Genomic DNA, 18,421 nt, shown 5'->3' on the forward strand with positions numbered 1-18,421 from the left:
CTTTTATTTTGTTGCATGTAAATCATGCAGAGAATTAAAAAAAAATGATTCTAAAGTCTCTATTATATTGTTCCAAAATTGATCGGAGGTGCTTGGCAGTATTTTGTGTCTAAATATCACTTACGAGTCTCAGCTAAGTCACTCACTATTCATGGGGGAGATGCTGACTATTTTTGGTTTTATAAATGATATGTGCATAGATGGGGATTAATACCCTAAAAAAGTCAAACTTAAGAATATACTGTGAATTTCACTTTATTTCCCTGGTAAAAAATACCTAACTCCTGTCCTGTCCCCTTGTCTAAGTGACTGGAGAGAATGGTGGCCCACACCCACTCGCTGTGGGTGTACACCTGAAGACCACACTCAGGAGGTGGCATTTTAAAATACGTCACTCCAAGCAAGATTCCCAAAGTGTGCCACACTGACCTCAGACACTGGGAACTCCACTCCTGTGCTAATTCTGAGGATCGTGAGAAAATGGCAGGGTGGGCAGACATGTCACTATGTGTGGGACCCCGGCTTGCTTGGATGGACGTTGGACGGTACATGAACAGGCACCAACCCTCTCCGTGTAGTTTACCTCATGAAAAATATCTCCAGGATGTTATGTAGTTATTTGTATACTGGGAAATACTGATGAGGAAACATTAAACTCCAGATGGAAAGGAAACCTGAATGACTTCACCCAAGAAAGCAGTGGCTGGAGTTGGTCTGATGGCAGAGCACACCACAGTGACACACGACATGACACTCATGTGGCTGTCAGTGGCAGCATGTGGGTGGGATCTGGTGACATGCACACAGAGCCTGAATCACACAAGTGAACTCAACTGAGTCACAGGATAAGTAACAAAAACACTCTAGTCAATCGTATGGAATAAATGAAACTAAGCCGGTCATGTCTTTCACTCCTCGTGATTCATGATTTATTTATGTGTCCACATCATGTAGCTTTCCTAACGCTCTCGAAGGCTTTGCTTTACAGCTGCTGGACAGACGGCGACACTGTCACAAGGACAGTGTTCCTTAGCAACAGTGCACGGCACGGCTCCACGAGGGTCCAGGTCAGGAGGGAGACAGATGCGGTGGCTCATGAAGTAGACCCTCTGCTCATCATTGGCACAAAATGAAGAAGGAATTTATTTTATTGTCCTTGGTACCTTGAAAGACGGACGGTGCTATACATATATGCCCTCAGGATTAAAGCCAGACGAGATGGGGCTCTGCAGAATACGAAGGTTACTGGGGAGCTGCCGAGAGGAGCTGGGCCGCTTCAGGGACCCCGACTGGAACGCTGCCTCTAGACAGGAAACAGAGAGGTCACCAGGGTGCCTGTCACAGGATACTTAGCAAGCAGGGTGACTGGCTGGAGCCTCCCCCTCCCCAAAGAACCCGAAAGAGCCAGGCGTTGGTGGTCACGTCTGTAATCCCACCTACTCAGAAGGCAGAGATCAGGAGGATCACTGTTTGAAGCCCGAGGAAATAGCTGTCAAGACCCTATCTTGAAAAAAGTCATCCCAAAAAAGGGCTGGTGGAGCGGCTCAAGGTGTAGGCCCTGAGTTCAAACCCTAGTACTGCAAAAAAAACCAAAAAAGAACGCAAAAGAGAACCGCACACAGCAACTGGCACCGTCAGGGGAGGCTGCTGAGCTCTCACGGTGTCTACTTGCTAGGCTAATGTTTGCTCCTAAGAACAGTCAGGTCGTTTCAGAAGGTGAACTTCTTTTTTCTTTTTGCTTCTTTTTCTTGGTTGTTCAGATGACAGGCATGCGCAGATTTGGGATTTTTAAATGTCAGTATTAAAGACTTAGGAACTGAGGGAAGCTAAAATTCCAGTTGATACAGTATTATTCACGTACTCTTCAGGAAAGCAGTTCAAAACGACTGCGAGGTCACTAAGTAAATAAATAACCTCCGTGTTTACTGTTTCCCCAGCAACGGGAGCATGCTGATTTTAAGTGGCCCACCTAAGCAAGCTGGGGCTGTAAGGCACGCTGCAGTGGATGCATGTGGTCTGCTCACAGCTAGCGGCGGGGGAACGGGAGGGAGCATGCCCGCAATGCCTTACCTCTCTCGATGTCTGCCTGGGAGGCCTCTATCTCCGTGGGTTCGGCAGGCAGGACGGTCACTTTGGTGCCTGTTTGCTGGATGAACTGCTGGAGGTTGACTTGCCGTAACTCTTTGGTCAACTGCTCCAATTCTTGTTCCTTGTCCTGGAGGGACAGAAATCACCACTGTCACTTTTTGACTGAGGACTGACACTGGATAGTGCAGGATGTCCTGTGACAGTCTCTATTGCACAAGTGGGATGTGGAACACCTGCTTTCACAAGGGGACGTCTAGCAAGCCTGGTGTAATGGTGGTGTGGGCCAGAAAACAAGTACAGGGAGACAACAGCTCTGTTCTTAGTGGGACGTCTGCCTTTGAGCAGCACTGCACACTCGCAGGAAACACATGCATGCCTGTCAACTTTCAGGTATCGCAGGGGTACAGTAGGCTTGCTGGGCTAATCACCAACTTTCCTATTGATCACTTCATAACTGACCGAAAACTGTCAGCAATCTGGCCTGTGAGATTTGGAGCTGCTGCTGGTTTTATAAGCTGTGCAAGTTTTCATAGGATCCATTACTAAGATTTATCTTGTAGCAGGAGAAATAACAGGTACCCACGAAACAGAAGGAGAGTGTGCTTTCATCTGTACTAGAGGGGAAACTGGAGAGGACCCCTTGTGCCCCTCTCCTGAGAAAAGTGAGGAGGGGAGGGAAGAGGAGAGAAAAGGAGAGCGGAGGGGAGGGGAGGGGAGGGGAGGAGGGTTGGCCACAGTGGAGAGGTGACAGGTAAGACTCTGTCTTTAAGAAGAGAAAGTCAGACACATTACCCCATCATTAGTCTCACACCAGCTCTGAGGCCCTGGCCCTGTGTCCAATCACCCAACGCCACGCCGCACAATCAACAGGCCTTCTCCATGTGGCAGGGTTAGTGTGGTGCTCGCTGTCACTTGTTCCACCCTCAATTTAAGCTTTGTCACCAGAATTCCATTAGGCATTTAAACAAAGCTTGGCTTCCAACTCTAAATGTACAGAACGAGGCTCCTAAAACACAAGGGGCTGACCGCAGAGGAAGGTTCTGGGGGCACCTGTTTGGAAGGCACTCTCACCTGCAGTCGCTTGGTGGCCTGGCCGAGGGACCGCTCCACTGCTTTGATGCCGTTTTCCAGCCTTAGGCTCTGCTGGCCCTGGAGGTCGAGCTCCCCTCTGACCTTGCCGATCTTGCCTTGTACCTCCTCCTCGTTGACCCGAACCTCTTGCTCCAGCTTCTCTGCTTCGAGGCCGCTCTCCATCGCGTGGATCTGGGTCACATAGTCCTTCAGTTTGTGCTCACACTCGGAGACCTTCTGCCTGATCTCTCCGAGCTGATCCAGCAACTGCCTTTCGTTTTCCTGTTCGATCTGCAGCTCGTTTTCCCAGAATTCTTCCTCCTCAATTTCTACGTCATTCCTTTTGATCTTTTGTTCTAGGCGGACAATTTCTTCTTCGAGGTTAGAATTATACTTTTGCTCCCAAAACCGTATTTCGATGTCATTTGATTCCAGCTGCTTCTCAATGGCCTGAAGCCGCTCTGTCTGCAGGCGGACCAGTTTCCTCAGCTCGCCTGCCGTTGTCCTGCAGTTGCTCAGCACCTTTTGCTTAAATTCTGTTTCTTTACCTTTTCCAAAAATGTCCACTAACCCTTTGGCACCTCCTGTAAACGTCAGTGACTTCCTTTTTGGCTCCCGCCTCTTGATTGACTTATCCACCTGAGTCCGCAGTTTGGCCAAGGGGGGCAGGCTCTGCCTGTACAAGGTTCTTTCGGGGATGCGCGCCACGCTGTCTGAGGTGGGCCGCTCGCTGAGGGAAGGCCCCGTCCGCCGCAGGATGAGCTGCACATCGCTCGCATACTGCCCCCACTTGTTCAAGGAGATGACAGGGTTCTCGTGAGGTGCTAGGTGTCTTTCAGTGTCTCTCCATTTTTCTATAAGGGTGTATCTTCCAGTTCGACCTAGGCAAAGACATCAGAGAAAATTGTCAAGGTCACGCTGAGTAATGAAATGCCATCTGTGTGTCCTGGTCAGCAGCAGCAGGTCAAGTTTTAGAGGCCAGCCCATGTTGCCTTTGACACCTTTACTGGAAGATGCCAAACTTCTAAGAGGCGCAACAGTGAAGGCGACAGGATGGGGACTGTAGGGACCCCTCGGACCTGCAATTCAACTTTACACTTTTAGCCTGCAGGGGACTCTCACTAATGCCTACAACTTCCCATTTCGGGCAGGACAGAGCGGCATGTTTTCTAGTTAAAGGGGAGATGGCAGGATGCCCCCTTCAGGGCCATGAGGGGTTGGTCCCAGGGCTAGACACAACTTCCAACCTTGAGTAAACTTTTTGTGCAAGTCTCTTGCACACCGGGCCCTGGGCAGATGCCCAGCCAGTGGGGAACCTGCTCACTCAGTCTCCCCCGAGTGCTCCTTCAGCCCACAGCTCTCATGGCGAGGCTCTTGCCATACACCTGCGGTGGAGAAAAACTCGCTTCAGACACAACCACTCCTCCAAGTAGCCTCCTATGAAAAGAGGAGTCTTAAGAGATGTCTGTGCCGTCTTCAGAGTTGTTTCAAAGATTCTCCTAAAGAAATCCTCAAAGCAAAATTTAAATTCTGTTTTTATTATTAAACACAAAACAGAATAAAGTCACATTTAAACAAAAAAAAATACACTGCACCTAATTAACTATGGAGTTAGGAGGAAGCTTCAGGAGCCTGTTGTATACACGAGCTTTTGAGCACACTCCCTAAAGATTTTCCCTGAAGGCAAGTGGCACGTGGTCTGTGCAGAGCGCACATCGGTGGTTAATATCACTACAAAGCAGAAATCACCAGCCACCTGGTGACTGCACCGGCACCGGCAGCTACTGACTTACCTTACCTGCCTTTGCTTTCAAACATCACCAGCTAGTGTGTTCTCAATTTCCATGTAGACAGCTGGGTATCTGTTTATATAAATGCACACACTCATGTGCAGTCCCCAAGCAGCACATGAAGAGTGGTTTTGCTCCAACCACGCAGTATGTTCTTCTTTAAGGAGACCCAACTCCAGGTGCACTTGGAAGTTGGGCATTGGAGACAAATGACTGGGTTTGAATCCTGGTGGAATTTATCACTGGATAAATAGCAAAACTACACTCCTGGAGTGCCTCAGGGCCCTACCACACTGGCCCACAGCAGACAAAAAGGATGGCCACGGACTGCCCTCAAATAACCATGTGTCCTGAAAACAATCTGCCTTTAGGAAAATCCTTAAGCATTTACGAACCAGGTGTAAAATTGGACACAGCAGAAAGGTCGAAGCTTCGGGGTCACAATTCTGGCTATATTCACATCTGCCTCTGCTGTGTACTTACACAACACAGACAAATCATTAAACATCCTCAGCCTCACACAGGGGTGAGAGCTGCATTTTTCCACCTGTCAGGGTTGTTCTGAGAGTCGAGTGAGGATGTAAAGTACAAAAAGTCTTGGAAGATTGAAAAGTGCTGTACGAAAACTAGTTATCATCATCGACATGCCCAGGCAAACAAGGAGAACACAAAAGAAAGCCTAAGCACACTGCACTGGCTTCTTTAAATACAAAGAGTTTCTAGTGACTTTCAGGTTGAAAAACGCCATGATTGTGACACACCTGCAAAGCTACCCTGTACACTGTGTTTGCAGTGTCCCTGGTGGCACCACCATCAACTGCTCCAGGCATCTCTCTTCCTCATTGACCTCCATGTCCCCATCAGTAACATGAAGGTAGGCCAGACCAGGAGAGCCCTCTCCAATGTCACCAAATCATCATATTACACAAGCTAATTAAAAATCCTCAAGACCCCGATTTAGTCACAATTACATATAAAACTGATTGTTCTGGTGCTTAACGCAATCTTCTGAGAATGTCTTATAAAAACTACCTGGAATTGCTTTTACTGTTCGTGATTCCTTTTGGTTACATATGCTCATTTGTTGCTATTAGGCAAAAACAAAAATTCCATCCAGTAACACATATAAACTTTTTTATAAAAAATGGTGAATGAATGGATTTGACTCTATTGTAGGAATTCAGCTTCAAAATGTTTTATATAAGAGTTTTCTTTTTGGGGGGCGGGGGTGGAGGGGGGACTCATAGCCCAGAGTTGGCTTGGAACTCTCAAATCATCTTTCCTCAGTCTTCTGAGTTCTGGAATCACCACTCAGAATGCTTTGTGCCCGACTAAGCATTTAACCCCATGACCATTTGTTTTTAACACACACGTGTGTCAAGGCCCCACAGATCCATCCTTTCATTAGGCAGATACAGATTCCTCCTGCACAGCTCCTTACAGTGCATGTCATTAAATGGATCCAGTCACTTGTACCTTGCTCACTATTTCTATGTAGCCTTGAGACTAAAGAAGAGGAATATCCATCTGTTTACCCACTTACCTGTCCAACTACCTACCTATCTAACTGTCTATCTGTCTGTCTGTCTACCTATCTACCCACCTACCTACCTGTCTACCTACCCACCTACTTATCTTCCTACCTATCTACCTGTCTGTCTGTCTACCTACCTAGCTACCTTTCTACTTGTCTGTCTACCTACCCACCTACCTGTCTACCTACCCACCTACTTATCTTCCTACCTATCTACCTGTCTGTCTGTCTACCTACCTATCTACCTTTCTACTTGTCTGTCTGCCTACCCACCTACCTACCTATCTACCCACCTACTTGTCTGTTTATCTACCTACCTACCAATCTGCCTATCTATCTACCCACCTACTCTATCTATCTATCTATCTATCTATCTATCTATCTATCTATCTATCATCTCATAACAGAACTTACACTGACCACTACAGAGCCCGTAGATGGTCTTGTTGCTTTCGTCTTAATTGAGAGTTGAGCAGGATGGATATTATGGTCCTATTTTATCAGTGAAGAAATCAAAGCTTAAACATTTTTAAGCAATTTCCTGATAACATATAGACATTATGCAAGTTTGAGTGAATTTCCACTATATCATTCAAGTCCTTAGTGAAACTATTAAAGTAACTCTGACTACAAAGTATTTATCTTGACAATGATGTAATAAAGGCTATATCTAAGAATATATCAACTAGTTGTACATTCAACCCAGTTAGATCACTGGCAGTACGTTTTCCCAGGATGTTAAGAATATTACATAATATCAAAATTACTGCCTACTTAGGACCATATGATAATCTTAACTGCTACTAAAAATGAAAACAGTTCCTGAACACCTGTGATTTGGTAGGCGCTGTGTGGTTACTTTACATAAATAATATCACACAAAGTAACGTAAGCATATGAGATCACACTTGTCTTCATGCATCACCGACCTTTAGGGGCTGCTTATTAATGCAATGATCTGCTCCATCCCGACTCACTATGCTATGAATAAATCTTTTATAGACATGGAAACACTGAAGAAATTTAGTTTTTTTTTTGGCAGCACTGGGGTTTGAACTCAGGGTATGCTCTGCCACTTGGTATCACTACTTAGAGTTAAAGACAACTGAACCACTATTACAAGTACTAACACTGCAAATGATCATGATGGCTATGAAAAGGCAGTGTGTCTTACCACTAAGACTCTCACTGTTTCAATATAATTTAATGAGAAACTATGATTTCCACCAACTGTCCATTGGGATTTCAAGGCAGTAAACAGTGGTTAAGAGCAGAGCTGTGTGCAGAACACTGGCTCTAAGAGTTTTTTGTGTCCCTGTGCCTCGGTTTGACCATCTGTAAAGTAGGATAACAGTGGTATTTTCCTCAGGAGATTGCTATGAAGGGTAAAGCCATAATGACATGGAAATTAACAGCTTACAATGACTAATACTGCTTCATAAACACATAAAAATGGGTCCGTTTGTAAATTTCTAATACTGATAACTTCCATGTGAAATTAGGAGTTAAATGTGACAATATAAAATGTATTCTTTCTCTTACATTCTAAAGAGTCATATAATCTTAGAGACAGACAGGAGAGCCTATGACTTATAAAAATTTATGAAAATGTGTTTATTCATAGATTCGTAGTAAGTATTGTGATATACTGAGAGATATATTTGGTCTGTATCCTCAGTTTCTGACAATGAACTTTAAAAACCCTTGGAATTCCCTGAGTAACAGGGAGATGAAAGCTCCCTCAGTCTCATCTGTGTTTATGTCAGTTAGGTAGTTTCTGGAAGACTCCTAACCCCTGGGCAGCTTTAGGATGGGGGTTGACTGCCAGAGGAGCTGACCGTGCGATCAGAGGTGAACTTCCTGGCCCCCTCCTAACCTCCAGTGATGGGAGACAGGCTGGACATTGAACTAATCACCACTGGCCAGTGACTGACAATGGAGCATCGAAAGAACCCTAAATGATGGGGTGCTGGAGCTTCTTGGCTGGTGAGCACGTGGAGGTGCTGGGATCATGTCTCCGTCCCTCCTGTGCCAACCCTGTGCGATGCCTCACTTATATTTGGCTCTTCCTAAGTTGTACTCTTTGCTACTGCTGCCGTAGTGCTAAGTAAAAGCCTTTCCTAGGGTCTGTGAGTCATTCCAGTGAATCGCTGAACCTGAGGAAGGGTTGTGGGAAAGTTCAAGTCACAGCTGGGCTGTCAGAGAGCAGATGACTGGGATGGTGTTTGCAGTGGGCACAGTCTTGGGGGACTGAGTCCTCTAACTCGCCTGCTGCAAATGCCAAGTGGACAGTTTCAGAACTGTATTGAAATGTTGTGAACAAAGACCGCTTGAGTGCTCACTACACTCAAAATATGGTCCCAAGCTACAGGCTGTAAGGATATAGAGGCAGGTGACAGACAAACACAAATGAACAAAATGTAGCTCTACTGTCCATCATCAAACAGCTTTGAAGTCATAGAGCTGAAAACGCAGAATTCTTTCGATTTTAAAAGGTGGCATGAATACTGCCCTACAGGCTTTGTAATCAAAAGTAAAATGTAGCAGGGTTGAGACTGAATGAATAAACAGACTGAGAGCAGCCTCACGTCACAGCAGATCAGCGAGTTCAAGCCATGCAGACAAACAAGGCATAATAAACTTCAGGATTTCACATTGTTTTAGATTTTACAATGTGGGTAATGGATGGTGACCTACACATGATCTGTCCGGAGGACTAAATGCTTTAAGAAAAGAGCACTTGGGACAGCAAGTGTGCGAGTGTGTGCACATGTGTGTGAACTCAGTGTGGGTGGGGGTGTGACGGGATGAGTTTCAGCAGAGACCTGAGGGAGTGAATCAAGAGACAGAAGCAGACGCAGACTGCGGTGGCAATGTGCTTCGTGTGTTGGAGTGGGGACAACGAAGTGAGCGGAATGAAATGAGGTCAGGTTGGTGAGGGACCAAGTGGGAACTCACTTAGGGTCCTGAAGATCACGTAAGGACTTTGGAGTTTTTTTTTCTAAGGGACTCAGTAGAGTGAAATGATGGGACACACCTTAAGAGGTTTACTTAAAAAGAAATGTTTTCAGAATAGGGTGGAGAGGGACAGGTGGAAGTGGTGCTATGGCTTGGATCCTAAATGCCCCCAAAGGCCCTTCCTTGTTCAAGGTATTCTCCAGCCTGCTGGGATGGGTGGAATCTTTAAGAGATGAGCCTTGGAAGGAGGTAGGTCATTGGCAGTGGGGGGGAGATGTGCCCTGGAAGAAGAAATTGGGACCCTGGCCCTTCCTGTCCCTTTGGCTTCTTGGCTGCCTCCTCTGCCATGTGCTCCCACCATGATGTTTTGTTCCACCACAGGTCCATACAGCAGGCTCAGCAAACATGGACCGACACCTCTGGACCATGAGCCAAAGAAACCTTTCCTTCCTCCAGGCGGTCATCCCAGGGACTCAGGTATTTTGTCACAGTAATGGAAAGCTGACTAACAAGCAAAGAGATGAGTTGGAAGGCACTGCACATATCTAAGTGAGAGGAGATCATGCATCTATCATGGCCTCAGTGGGTACAGGGGGAGGAAACAAGACTCTGGATATACTTTCACCCAATGAAGAAATGGGCAAATGAACTGAACAGAGCCTTTCCAAAGGATGAAGTCCAAATGGCCAAAAAAACACATCCCTGGCCATAAAGGAAATGCAAACCAAAACCACATTAAGATTCTACCACACTCCTGTTAGAATGGCTATCATCAAAAACACCAACAACAAATATTGGTGAGGTTGTGGGAAAAAAGGAACCCTCATACACTGCTGGTGGGAATGTAAATTAGTACAACTACTAACGAAAACAGTATGGAGGCTCCTCAAAAAACTAAAAATAGATCTGCCATACGATCCAGCAATAACACTCTTAGGGATATACCTGAAAGTCAGGTTGTAACAAAGGCACCTGCACACCCATGTTTATTGCAGAATTATTTACAATATCTAAGCTATGGAAACAGCCAAGATGCTCACAACTGATGAATGGATTAAAAAAATGTGTTTATATACACCACATGGTATATGTGAATGGAATTTTATTCAGCCATAAAGAAGAATGAAATTTTGTCATTTGCAGGTAAATGGATGGAACTGGAGAAATACCATCTTAAGCAAAGTTAGCCAGACTCAGAAGGCCAAAGGCCACGTTTCTCTCATATGTGGTATATAGGCCCAATACAAATGCAGCAATATTATGAAAAACAGGTCATGCCAAGGGGAGGTCACATATGAGAGAGGGAGGGTAAAAGAAGGAAGTTAAGAAGGTGAGTATGGTTGCTGTACTTCCTGTGCAGGAATGAATACAGAATTTCTAAATGTGTTGAAATCACCATAAGAAGGAGACTAAGGTAGAAAGGAGAAAAATAGAGGAGATGAACCAATTTGGGTTATAATACATCTATACGTGGAAAAGTCACAATGAAACTCCCTGTATAGCTATCTTAAACAAACAAAAATGTCTTTTTTACAAAAACAGAGGAGAATGGAACAGAGGAGAATGGAACAGGTCCTGTCTGGGGGGCAGGTAACAATGTGTGGAGGGGACATAAGGAAAGGGTGCAGGAGGGTGAATATGGTAGAATATTATACACTCATGTACGTAAATGGAAAAATGAGACACATTGAAACTATTCCAGGGGTGGAGGGGAGGGAGGATAAAGGAGAATGATGGAGGGGGTAAATTCAAGTATGGTATATTGTAAGAACTTTTGTAAATGTCACAATGTACCCCCAATACAACAACAATAAAAATTCTAGGACAGAGGATTTGTTGATAGATTAAGTTTTAAGATCATAGAGCAAGAAAGGAAAACAGACAACATGAAGGTGTGGAGTGAATGAGTTAAAACACGAGAATCCTCATTTGCTGAGACGGGAGGAGAAAGTGGGGGGAGGAGGAGGAAGGGGGGGGAGGTCTGGGGCTCAGAGCTTGGGTTTGACATGTGATGTCATCCTCCAGCAATGAACCACAACAGCCATTAGCTTCTGGGCTCACTAAAATTGTAGTCAAAATTAAACATTCATTTCCTCAGTTACAGCAGCATATTTCCAGGCCTGGTGGTGTGTGTCCTTGCTAAGCACCTTGGGTCAATGGAGCACTACATCAGGCAAGGCAACGGTGCAAGGAACATAAGCCAGCAAGCAAGACCCAGACATTAGAGGATCTCTAGAGAAGAGAAGCCAGGTGGGCAGATACCAAAGCCAGAGTTCAGCATAAAATGCATGCTGGGTGAACACATGACATGAGGCTTTGTGGGAAGAGCCCACACTGCTTTGGCCCCACCCCTTTGATTTCTCTATTCAATGCTTCTCTGGCCCCACTCAGAGGAGATTAGGAAAATGATCAGGAGAAGTGGGCAGGGGACCATTCTGAATCACTGCGCCTTCAATGACGCCAGGTTTCAAAGTCTGATGGCCAGAGCCCTTTCTCTGGGTCACCTCACGCTCTCCTTTCCTTTCTATTTTTTGCTAGCTGAACTTTTTCCTATGTTAAGCTCTAAGCTGCTTAAGGGCAGAAATACATCCTTTTCTTATTCTTGGTTAGGCTGTTGTGTAAGCAAATGCACTTTGTTGGCCATAACCTGACAGAGGTGCTCTGTTAACGGCTTTCTATTCACTTATACATTTAAGAAACATCTGAACTCTGAACTAATTACATTGTGAAGAATTGTTCACAAGGGACACAAGGTGGAATATTTAAATTGAGAATGTTTCAGAAAGCCTAGGACTATAGTGACCAGACCCATAATGCACTCTTCCTGGTTCTTCACACAACAAACTAATTCAGTCCCGGTTTTACCTTTAGTTATTTTGCCTGTCATAATTTGAGAATGTGTTCTACATCCATCACTGAAACACAACCCGTCAAGGGAGCCAAAGCTTAGCAATGGAAGGAGCTTTTCCTACAGTATCTCAACTATCCCTACACTCAACATCTGTTATTAAACTGTGCTCTACTTTCAGTTCTTTTCTGATTTAAGTTGATTGATTAGTAGCACTAAGGCAGATGTCAGCTGTCATTTATATTTACAGATTGCCAACTTTGTTGGCAATATGTGTACATATTTTTTAAATCATTCTGACACTTTCTGTGGCTTCTTAAAACAATTTTGACTATGAACCTGCCGGTATCTGTGAGGACTGGCTGTTCAGGACCCTGTGGACACCCACCTGTGGAGGCTCAAGTTCCTCACATAGAATAGGATGTGTGTGCACACGACCTGTTCACATCCTCCTGTGGTCTACAACTCTGTATGACAATGTGAATGCTATATTAGTAAGTATGTTGTATCATTTAGAGAATGATGACAAGAAAGTCTCTCCGTTCAGTATAAGATGTAGTCATTGAAACTTCGATCTACCTGTTTGAGCTGGGGATGTGGCACTTGTGGTTTGGGCATTGGCTGTGTACAGCTGTCCTTGAGAGGCACGCATGGACTGAAGCCCCAGCGACAGTAGACAAGATGCTTCACTCCAAATTACGGCAAGAAGCCCTGGGAAGCCTGGGACTGCTCATGACCGAAGCAATCTCTCCCATTCATTATTGCTCTATTATGTCTTAAGACAGAAATAAGTCAAACACCACGAACTCCTCATTTAGCATTTAGATGCTGAAAATCAGTGGCTGTCGTAAGGAGACAGGGAACATGCAAGCGTGTATCAGAAGCATACTGACTGCAGCAGTAGGGCAGACGCTTGCAGCCTGTCCCAGCCGAGTCACCTCTCAGCTGGATTCTTAGTCGCTCCTCAGCCATGTTCAGCGAAGCATTTGTATGCAGGCAAATTTGGAGGAACATCATGAAATATCTGTACTTGAGTTGTCACCTTCTCAAAACAGGTCTTGGACTGAGTCACGGAGAAAGCAGGTATGGGCACCGGACTCAGCTAAAGCCTTCTAACTTGTCCAGGAGTAAGCATGCCCTCAGTCCCAATGGGTGAACACAGACCTAGTTCGTGTGGGCACATATTCCCCTTGAATCCCATGTGGAAACATGGTCACCGCAGGGGCAGATGGTGCTGGCAGCACGACTCAACTGCTTCGACTTTTGTAAAAAGCGCTCTCCCAATTCCCAAATATAACACAGAAAATTACAAATTTACAAATTTGTAATTGACAATCCTAGTCTTTACTAAGAAAAGAAGCAATTTATCTTGATTCAAATTAATTACGTGAGGCTCTTAAATGGGGAAATTACTAAATAAGTTGATAGAAAGCAACAGGAAATAAAATCAGTGCATCAATTTCCCTCTCTTTAATAATTAAGCTGAAATCTACGAATGTAAATCCGAAATGCAGGGAGATTCCACTGGCTGTCTGAGCTGTCTTTCCAGCGCTGTGGCAGTGTGTCAGAGTGCTACAGTATTTAAGGAAAGAGAAGAAGACGTCACTATTAAAAGAAAGTCTGTCCCTCCTGACAGCGCATCTGTCATGACGCTGGTGGATGGTCACTGCCATCGTGTGAGGTGTGTTGGCAGCAGACTCCTGTTGAGGTCAATCTGACAGACATGCTCCCATATAAACTGGTGACATAAATACGCTTCTGACAAACAGCTTAAAGACCAGGAGGAGCAGGGGACCCAGCATAGCACTGGATGTGCTTACTAAACAAGGAATTTCAGATGCAAAGAAACTTCACCTCACATTACTTGTGTCACGGAGGCAGGTGGTAATGCCCTCATCATGTTCCCAAAGGATTTATGGCAACTAAGAACCATGCAGAAACTCTGATAAAGAAAAACAACATAAATGGGAAGTTGAGACAGGAGGCTGAGGAGGAGTCAGAGATGTGGCTAGAACACAGGCATGGGACGCTGTGTCCTCTTGCACAGTGACAGGAAGAAGTGCATGTTTTCTGTCTAATGAAGAGTCAGGTTCTTTTCCTGTTAAAAATTCAGAAACTGACAAAAAATTGGATTTTTCTTTTTTTGATTAGGGACTCTGTGAACTAGGAATCTATGTTTTGGCTTAAGCAAACACCATGAGCTCCAGAAGTCTGGGTTTAGGATGAAAAATGGAGAGAGGGCAGTGCAGTGTCTAGATTCAAGGTCAGTAATGTTGGGGGGTTCAGAGAATAAGCATCACCACAGATTTCCTACATGCAGACAGATGGTAAGTAGAAGAGCACCGGGAGTGTGATGAAATAATAAAATAAACTAAGGCCACTGGAGACTGACATTTAAGCTGCCACGGGCCCACCTGCAGAAATACCCACACCAACACCCCCAAAGAAGGCTCAAACCATTGCATCTCAGATATTCACAGTGACTTACCTATAGCTTGAGCCAAGGCTATTACAACCTCCTGGCAAGTTGTGACTTCAGTGACCCCACAGACAATCCTCTGAACACCATCTACCCAGACTTTAAGTTCCATGGTGCACGGGCCAGTCACCCAAGGGCCCAGGGAGTGGTCATCAGGGAGTCAGGTCATGTCTCTAGCTTTGGGAACACGGAGAAGGCAGAGTCTGTAGTTAGCTAGAAAAAGGGAAAATATCATTTTTAATAAAGTAAATCTTAACAGTTCTTACACCATATTATGTAAAACGTTATACAAAACAAAACAAATTTAAATATATCACAACACTGACTCTGTTAAAGCCCAGAGGCCTACTTATTTCACAGAACTGAATTTAGCAGTTTACAACTACAACTACTCCTGACATTGCTCGTATTATTTCTACTTATTTCATAGTAATAATTTTAATTAAGTTACCCTCCATTGGTCTAAAATTCTCATTTTCCTCATCAAGCCCTCTTGCTCAATGTAATGCTGTTTTTCTACCCCTTTTCTGAATTCTGTCATTAGGAGAGTCTGAGGTTAAGGAGAGAAAAAAATTCCTGTCATTGCAGGAATCATAAATAATTGAATCACTTCCCTTAGCCACAGAACATTAGCAATTTTTAGCCACTGTTGCCATGGTATCCTGCTAGCTCAGGGGGCATCTTTGGTGTCCCCTGCTGTCCACAGGCCCAGGCACTGTGCGAGCAGGTGGACACAAAGCCTCTTTGAGGGAGGAGATCACCTTTCTGCATGCAAATGCCCTGTGTTCTTCACCCTTAGCTGGGTTTGAGTTTTATTGCACTGGAACAGTTACTCAAACAAATAACCCATAACTATTGTCCTTGGCCATACTTGCCATGTGTGCTCACTCAGGGCTTGATAAGCATCCTGGTGGCAAAGGGATCTGAACTCGGTTTCGAGCTTGCTAGGCAGGCACTCTACCACTGAGCCATACCTCCCACCCTGCTTTTTGCTCAGGTAGGCCTGGAACCATGATCCTCCAGATTTTAGCCTAAGTAGCTAGGATTATAGGTGTGAGTCACTGCATCGGGCACAGTGCTTGGTTTTTTAATTTGCTGCACTATTTGCCAAAAAGAGAGATTTACATTCACATGTGGTCAAACCAAGTGCCTGATCCCGTCTGCAGACGTGAATGTTACTGGCCTGTGCATTTGACACTCTTCTCTTCCTGGGCAGACCCACAACCTGCTTGTCCATTGTTTTGGGGCCTTCCCATTTCTTTGTTGGTTTAAAAAGAATGTTAAGATTTATGAGCTGTACTAAGCACTGATTTAATGAACAGAACTCCTGGATTTGCTTTAAGGGTTATAACAACACAATGTTTCAGCGCTGGAGGTGGGACTCAAGTAGCAGAGCATCTGCTTTGCAAGCATGAGGCCCTGAGTTCAATCCTCAAATCTCAGTCTCACAAAAAAACAAAGTAAAGGTCTCCATGGGACTTCTTCTTTTTATCAGCAGAAGCACATGAGTTCTACCTTCTTGACACATTTTAAGTGCCCAAGGCTGTATGAGGATTCCCAAGAACCCATTGTTCTTGTGTAAATGAATCGTTATGCCCACAAGCAATTGCCCACCTCCCACCACTACCATTTCATCTCTATTGCTATGACTTTGACTCTTCTAGAGGCCTCCTTTAGGCTCTCGGTTCCTATTGAGGCTGTTTCCGATCTGAATTATACAGCATACTTTAACTTTTGTCATTAAATGAGAACACATGAACACAAGGCAATGTACATGTCAGCCCTGACAGGTAACACAGAGTGACAGGTAACACAGAGGCACAGGGACTACAGTCCTGACTGCAGACTCCCCACCGGCTGACAGAGGGGTGAGAAGTGTCTTAGTGGACCAGGCCAGTGCCCGCCTGTCCTGGTGTCTTACAACAAGGCTTCCGCAGGGGTCTGGGCCATGCTGGCAATCAGCCCTCGGAACTGGTGTCATTCCTAAGGGTCATTTGGGAGGCCAGGCACTGCCCCAAGCTGCAGCCCCCACCACCCTGCTCCTCGGGTCAGTGCCCAGCCCCGCACTTGGCCAGAGGGAAAACCGAAGTCCTACTCTGTTGGGGTGCGTGGTAGCAGACCGGTCATCTCTGGAACCGGGAGCAAAGGACATGAGGATTCCAGCGGAATCTGGAATCAGCTTTCCAGGGAAACAGTGTCATAGACGGAAGCAGGGCTCTGTGGCACAGTGTCCACACAGTGTTCTCACTGATTCATCTCAGTGTGGGTTTCCACACCCACATCGCTAACTATTAAACTTTGTTCAGTGTCGTGCTACCAGGAACAGCCACCTGTTGTCACAAAGCCTCCTGGGCCAAGTGTGTAATGTATAGTTCAGAGGCACAGCCAGGAGAGCAGGGTGCTCTGTGAGGCAGTCACGGGCGGCCCTCGGCACTCGCAGGCTACACACCAGAGAATATGTAGCCCCAGAAAACACTACTGGTGCCTCCTCCTTGTTCCGGAGATGGGCAGAGTAGAAAACATCTGGACGGCCTGGTGTCTGTCCCCGCCAAGTCACACAGGGCTCTCACACTGCAGTGAGCGTGCTTGCCTGTCTGCTTGCTGCTATGCTCAGGGTTCATTTTGTTTTGGGTGCTTTTTGTTTGTGATTTCATTGTTTATTGTCTGTCTGTCTGTCTATCTATCATCATCTATTGCATCCCTCTACCCCATGAATTTTTCCTGGATGGCAGGAACCTGATTCGTGGTTTTCTTTTTTTTTTAAGTGGGACCAAAGTTTGAACTCAGGACTTTGGATTTCACTTTTAAAATGGCCCCCAAGCACATCATAGCATGAAGTCCTGGGCAGTACTTCTGAGGCAGAAAGAACACAGACTGATGGGGAAAATCCAAGTTAGGTGCCCCATTACCCAGCCTCCGCTAGACAAGGGTTCTGCGTTTCCTTCAGAGATGTTCTAGTCCTAGGGTTCTTCTCTGATGGTACTTTTCATTTTGTTTTTGGTGCTGGGGTTTGGACTCAGGTTCTTGCGCTAGCTAGGCAGATTCCCTACCATGTGAGCCACGCCCCCAGCCCTTTCTACTTCAGTTCACCTTCTCATGGGTCTCACTATTCACCCAGGCTGGCCTCAAAGTGCGATCCTCCTACCTGCGCCTCCCACATTGGTGGGATTATAGGTAGGTGCCAGTCTTGTTAGCTGAGATGGAGTCTCACTAACATTTTGCTTGTGAGTGTCACTGGGATTACAGGTATGCCCACCAGGACTGGTCCCTTGGTGCATGTTTCTGAAAGTCCACAATTGTGTTGACTACAGAACTGAATGAACCCGTTCTCCTTTCTTACTGTGCATCATCCTCATACATACTTACACATCCAAACACACACAATGATTTGCCACTGCCAAACAGAGAATGCTTGAGTAACTTTTGAACCATAAATTCAAAGACTGCAGGTATGGCTAGCCTGCCTAGCAATCCCGAAGCCCTGAGTTCAAATCCCACTACTGCTCCCCAAAACAATGAACTATGAATTCAAAAGTTATTTCTGTACATAGAAACACCACCACTACTAAGCTGAAGACAGACTTGGACCAGTCATTGCCTCCAAACCAAGGGAAGCACAGAGTTCAAATCAGCAACCAGATCTGACTTGGAGA

General features: G+C 45.4%; 1 protein-coding gene across 3 annotated transcripts in view; it reads right to left on the reverse strand.

The window, feature by feature from the left end:
* Positions 1-899: 899 nt before the first annotated feature.
* Rassf8 (Ras association domain family member 8) overlaps positions 900-18,421 on the reverse strand; it is a 77,164-nt gene continuing 59,642 nt past the window's right edge. For all 3 annotated transcript variants that reach the window (XM_020164721.2, XM_074075827.1, XM_020164722.2), the window contains exons 2-5: positions 14,778-14,981; positions 3,160-4,040; positions 2,071-2,215; positions 900-1,303 (exon numbers count right to left, since the gene is read on the reverse strand). In XM_020164721.2, coding sequence (XP_020020310.1) covers positions 1,182-1,303; positions 2,071-2,215; positions 3,160-4,040; positions 14,778-14,880 — 1,251 coding nt within the window. In that variant the 5' untranslated portion in view covers positions 14,881-14,981 and the 3' untranslated portion in view covers positions 900-1,181. The remainder of the gene's footprint in view (positions 1,304-2,070; positions 2,216-3,159; positions 4,041-14,777; positions 14,982-18,421) is intronic.

This window comes from Castor canadensis, chromosome 6 (genome assembly GCF_047511655.1).
Source record: "Castor canadensis chromosome 6, mCasCan1.hap1v2, whole genome shotgun sequence".
NCBI classification, from domain to species: domain Eukaryota; kingdom Metazoa; phylum Chordata; class Mammalia; order Rodentia; family Castoridae; genus Castor; species Castor canadensis.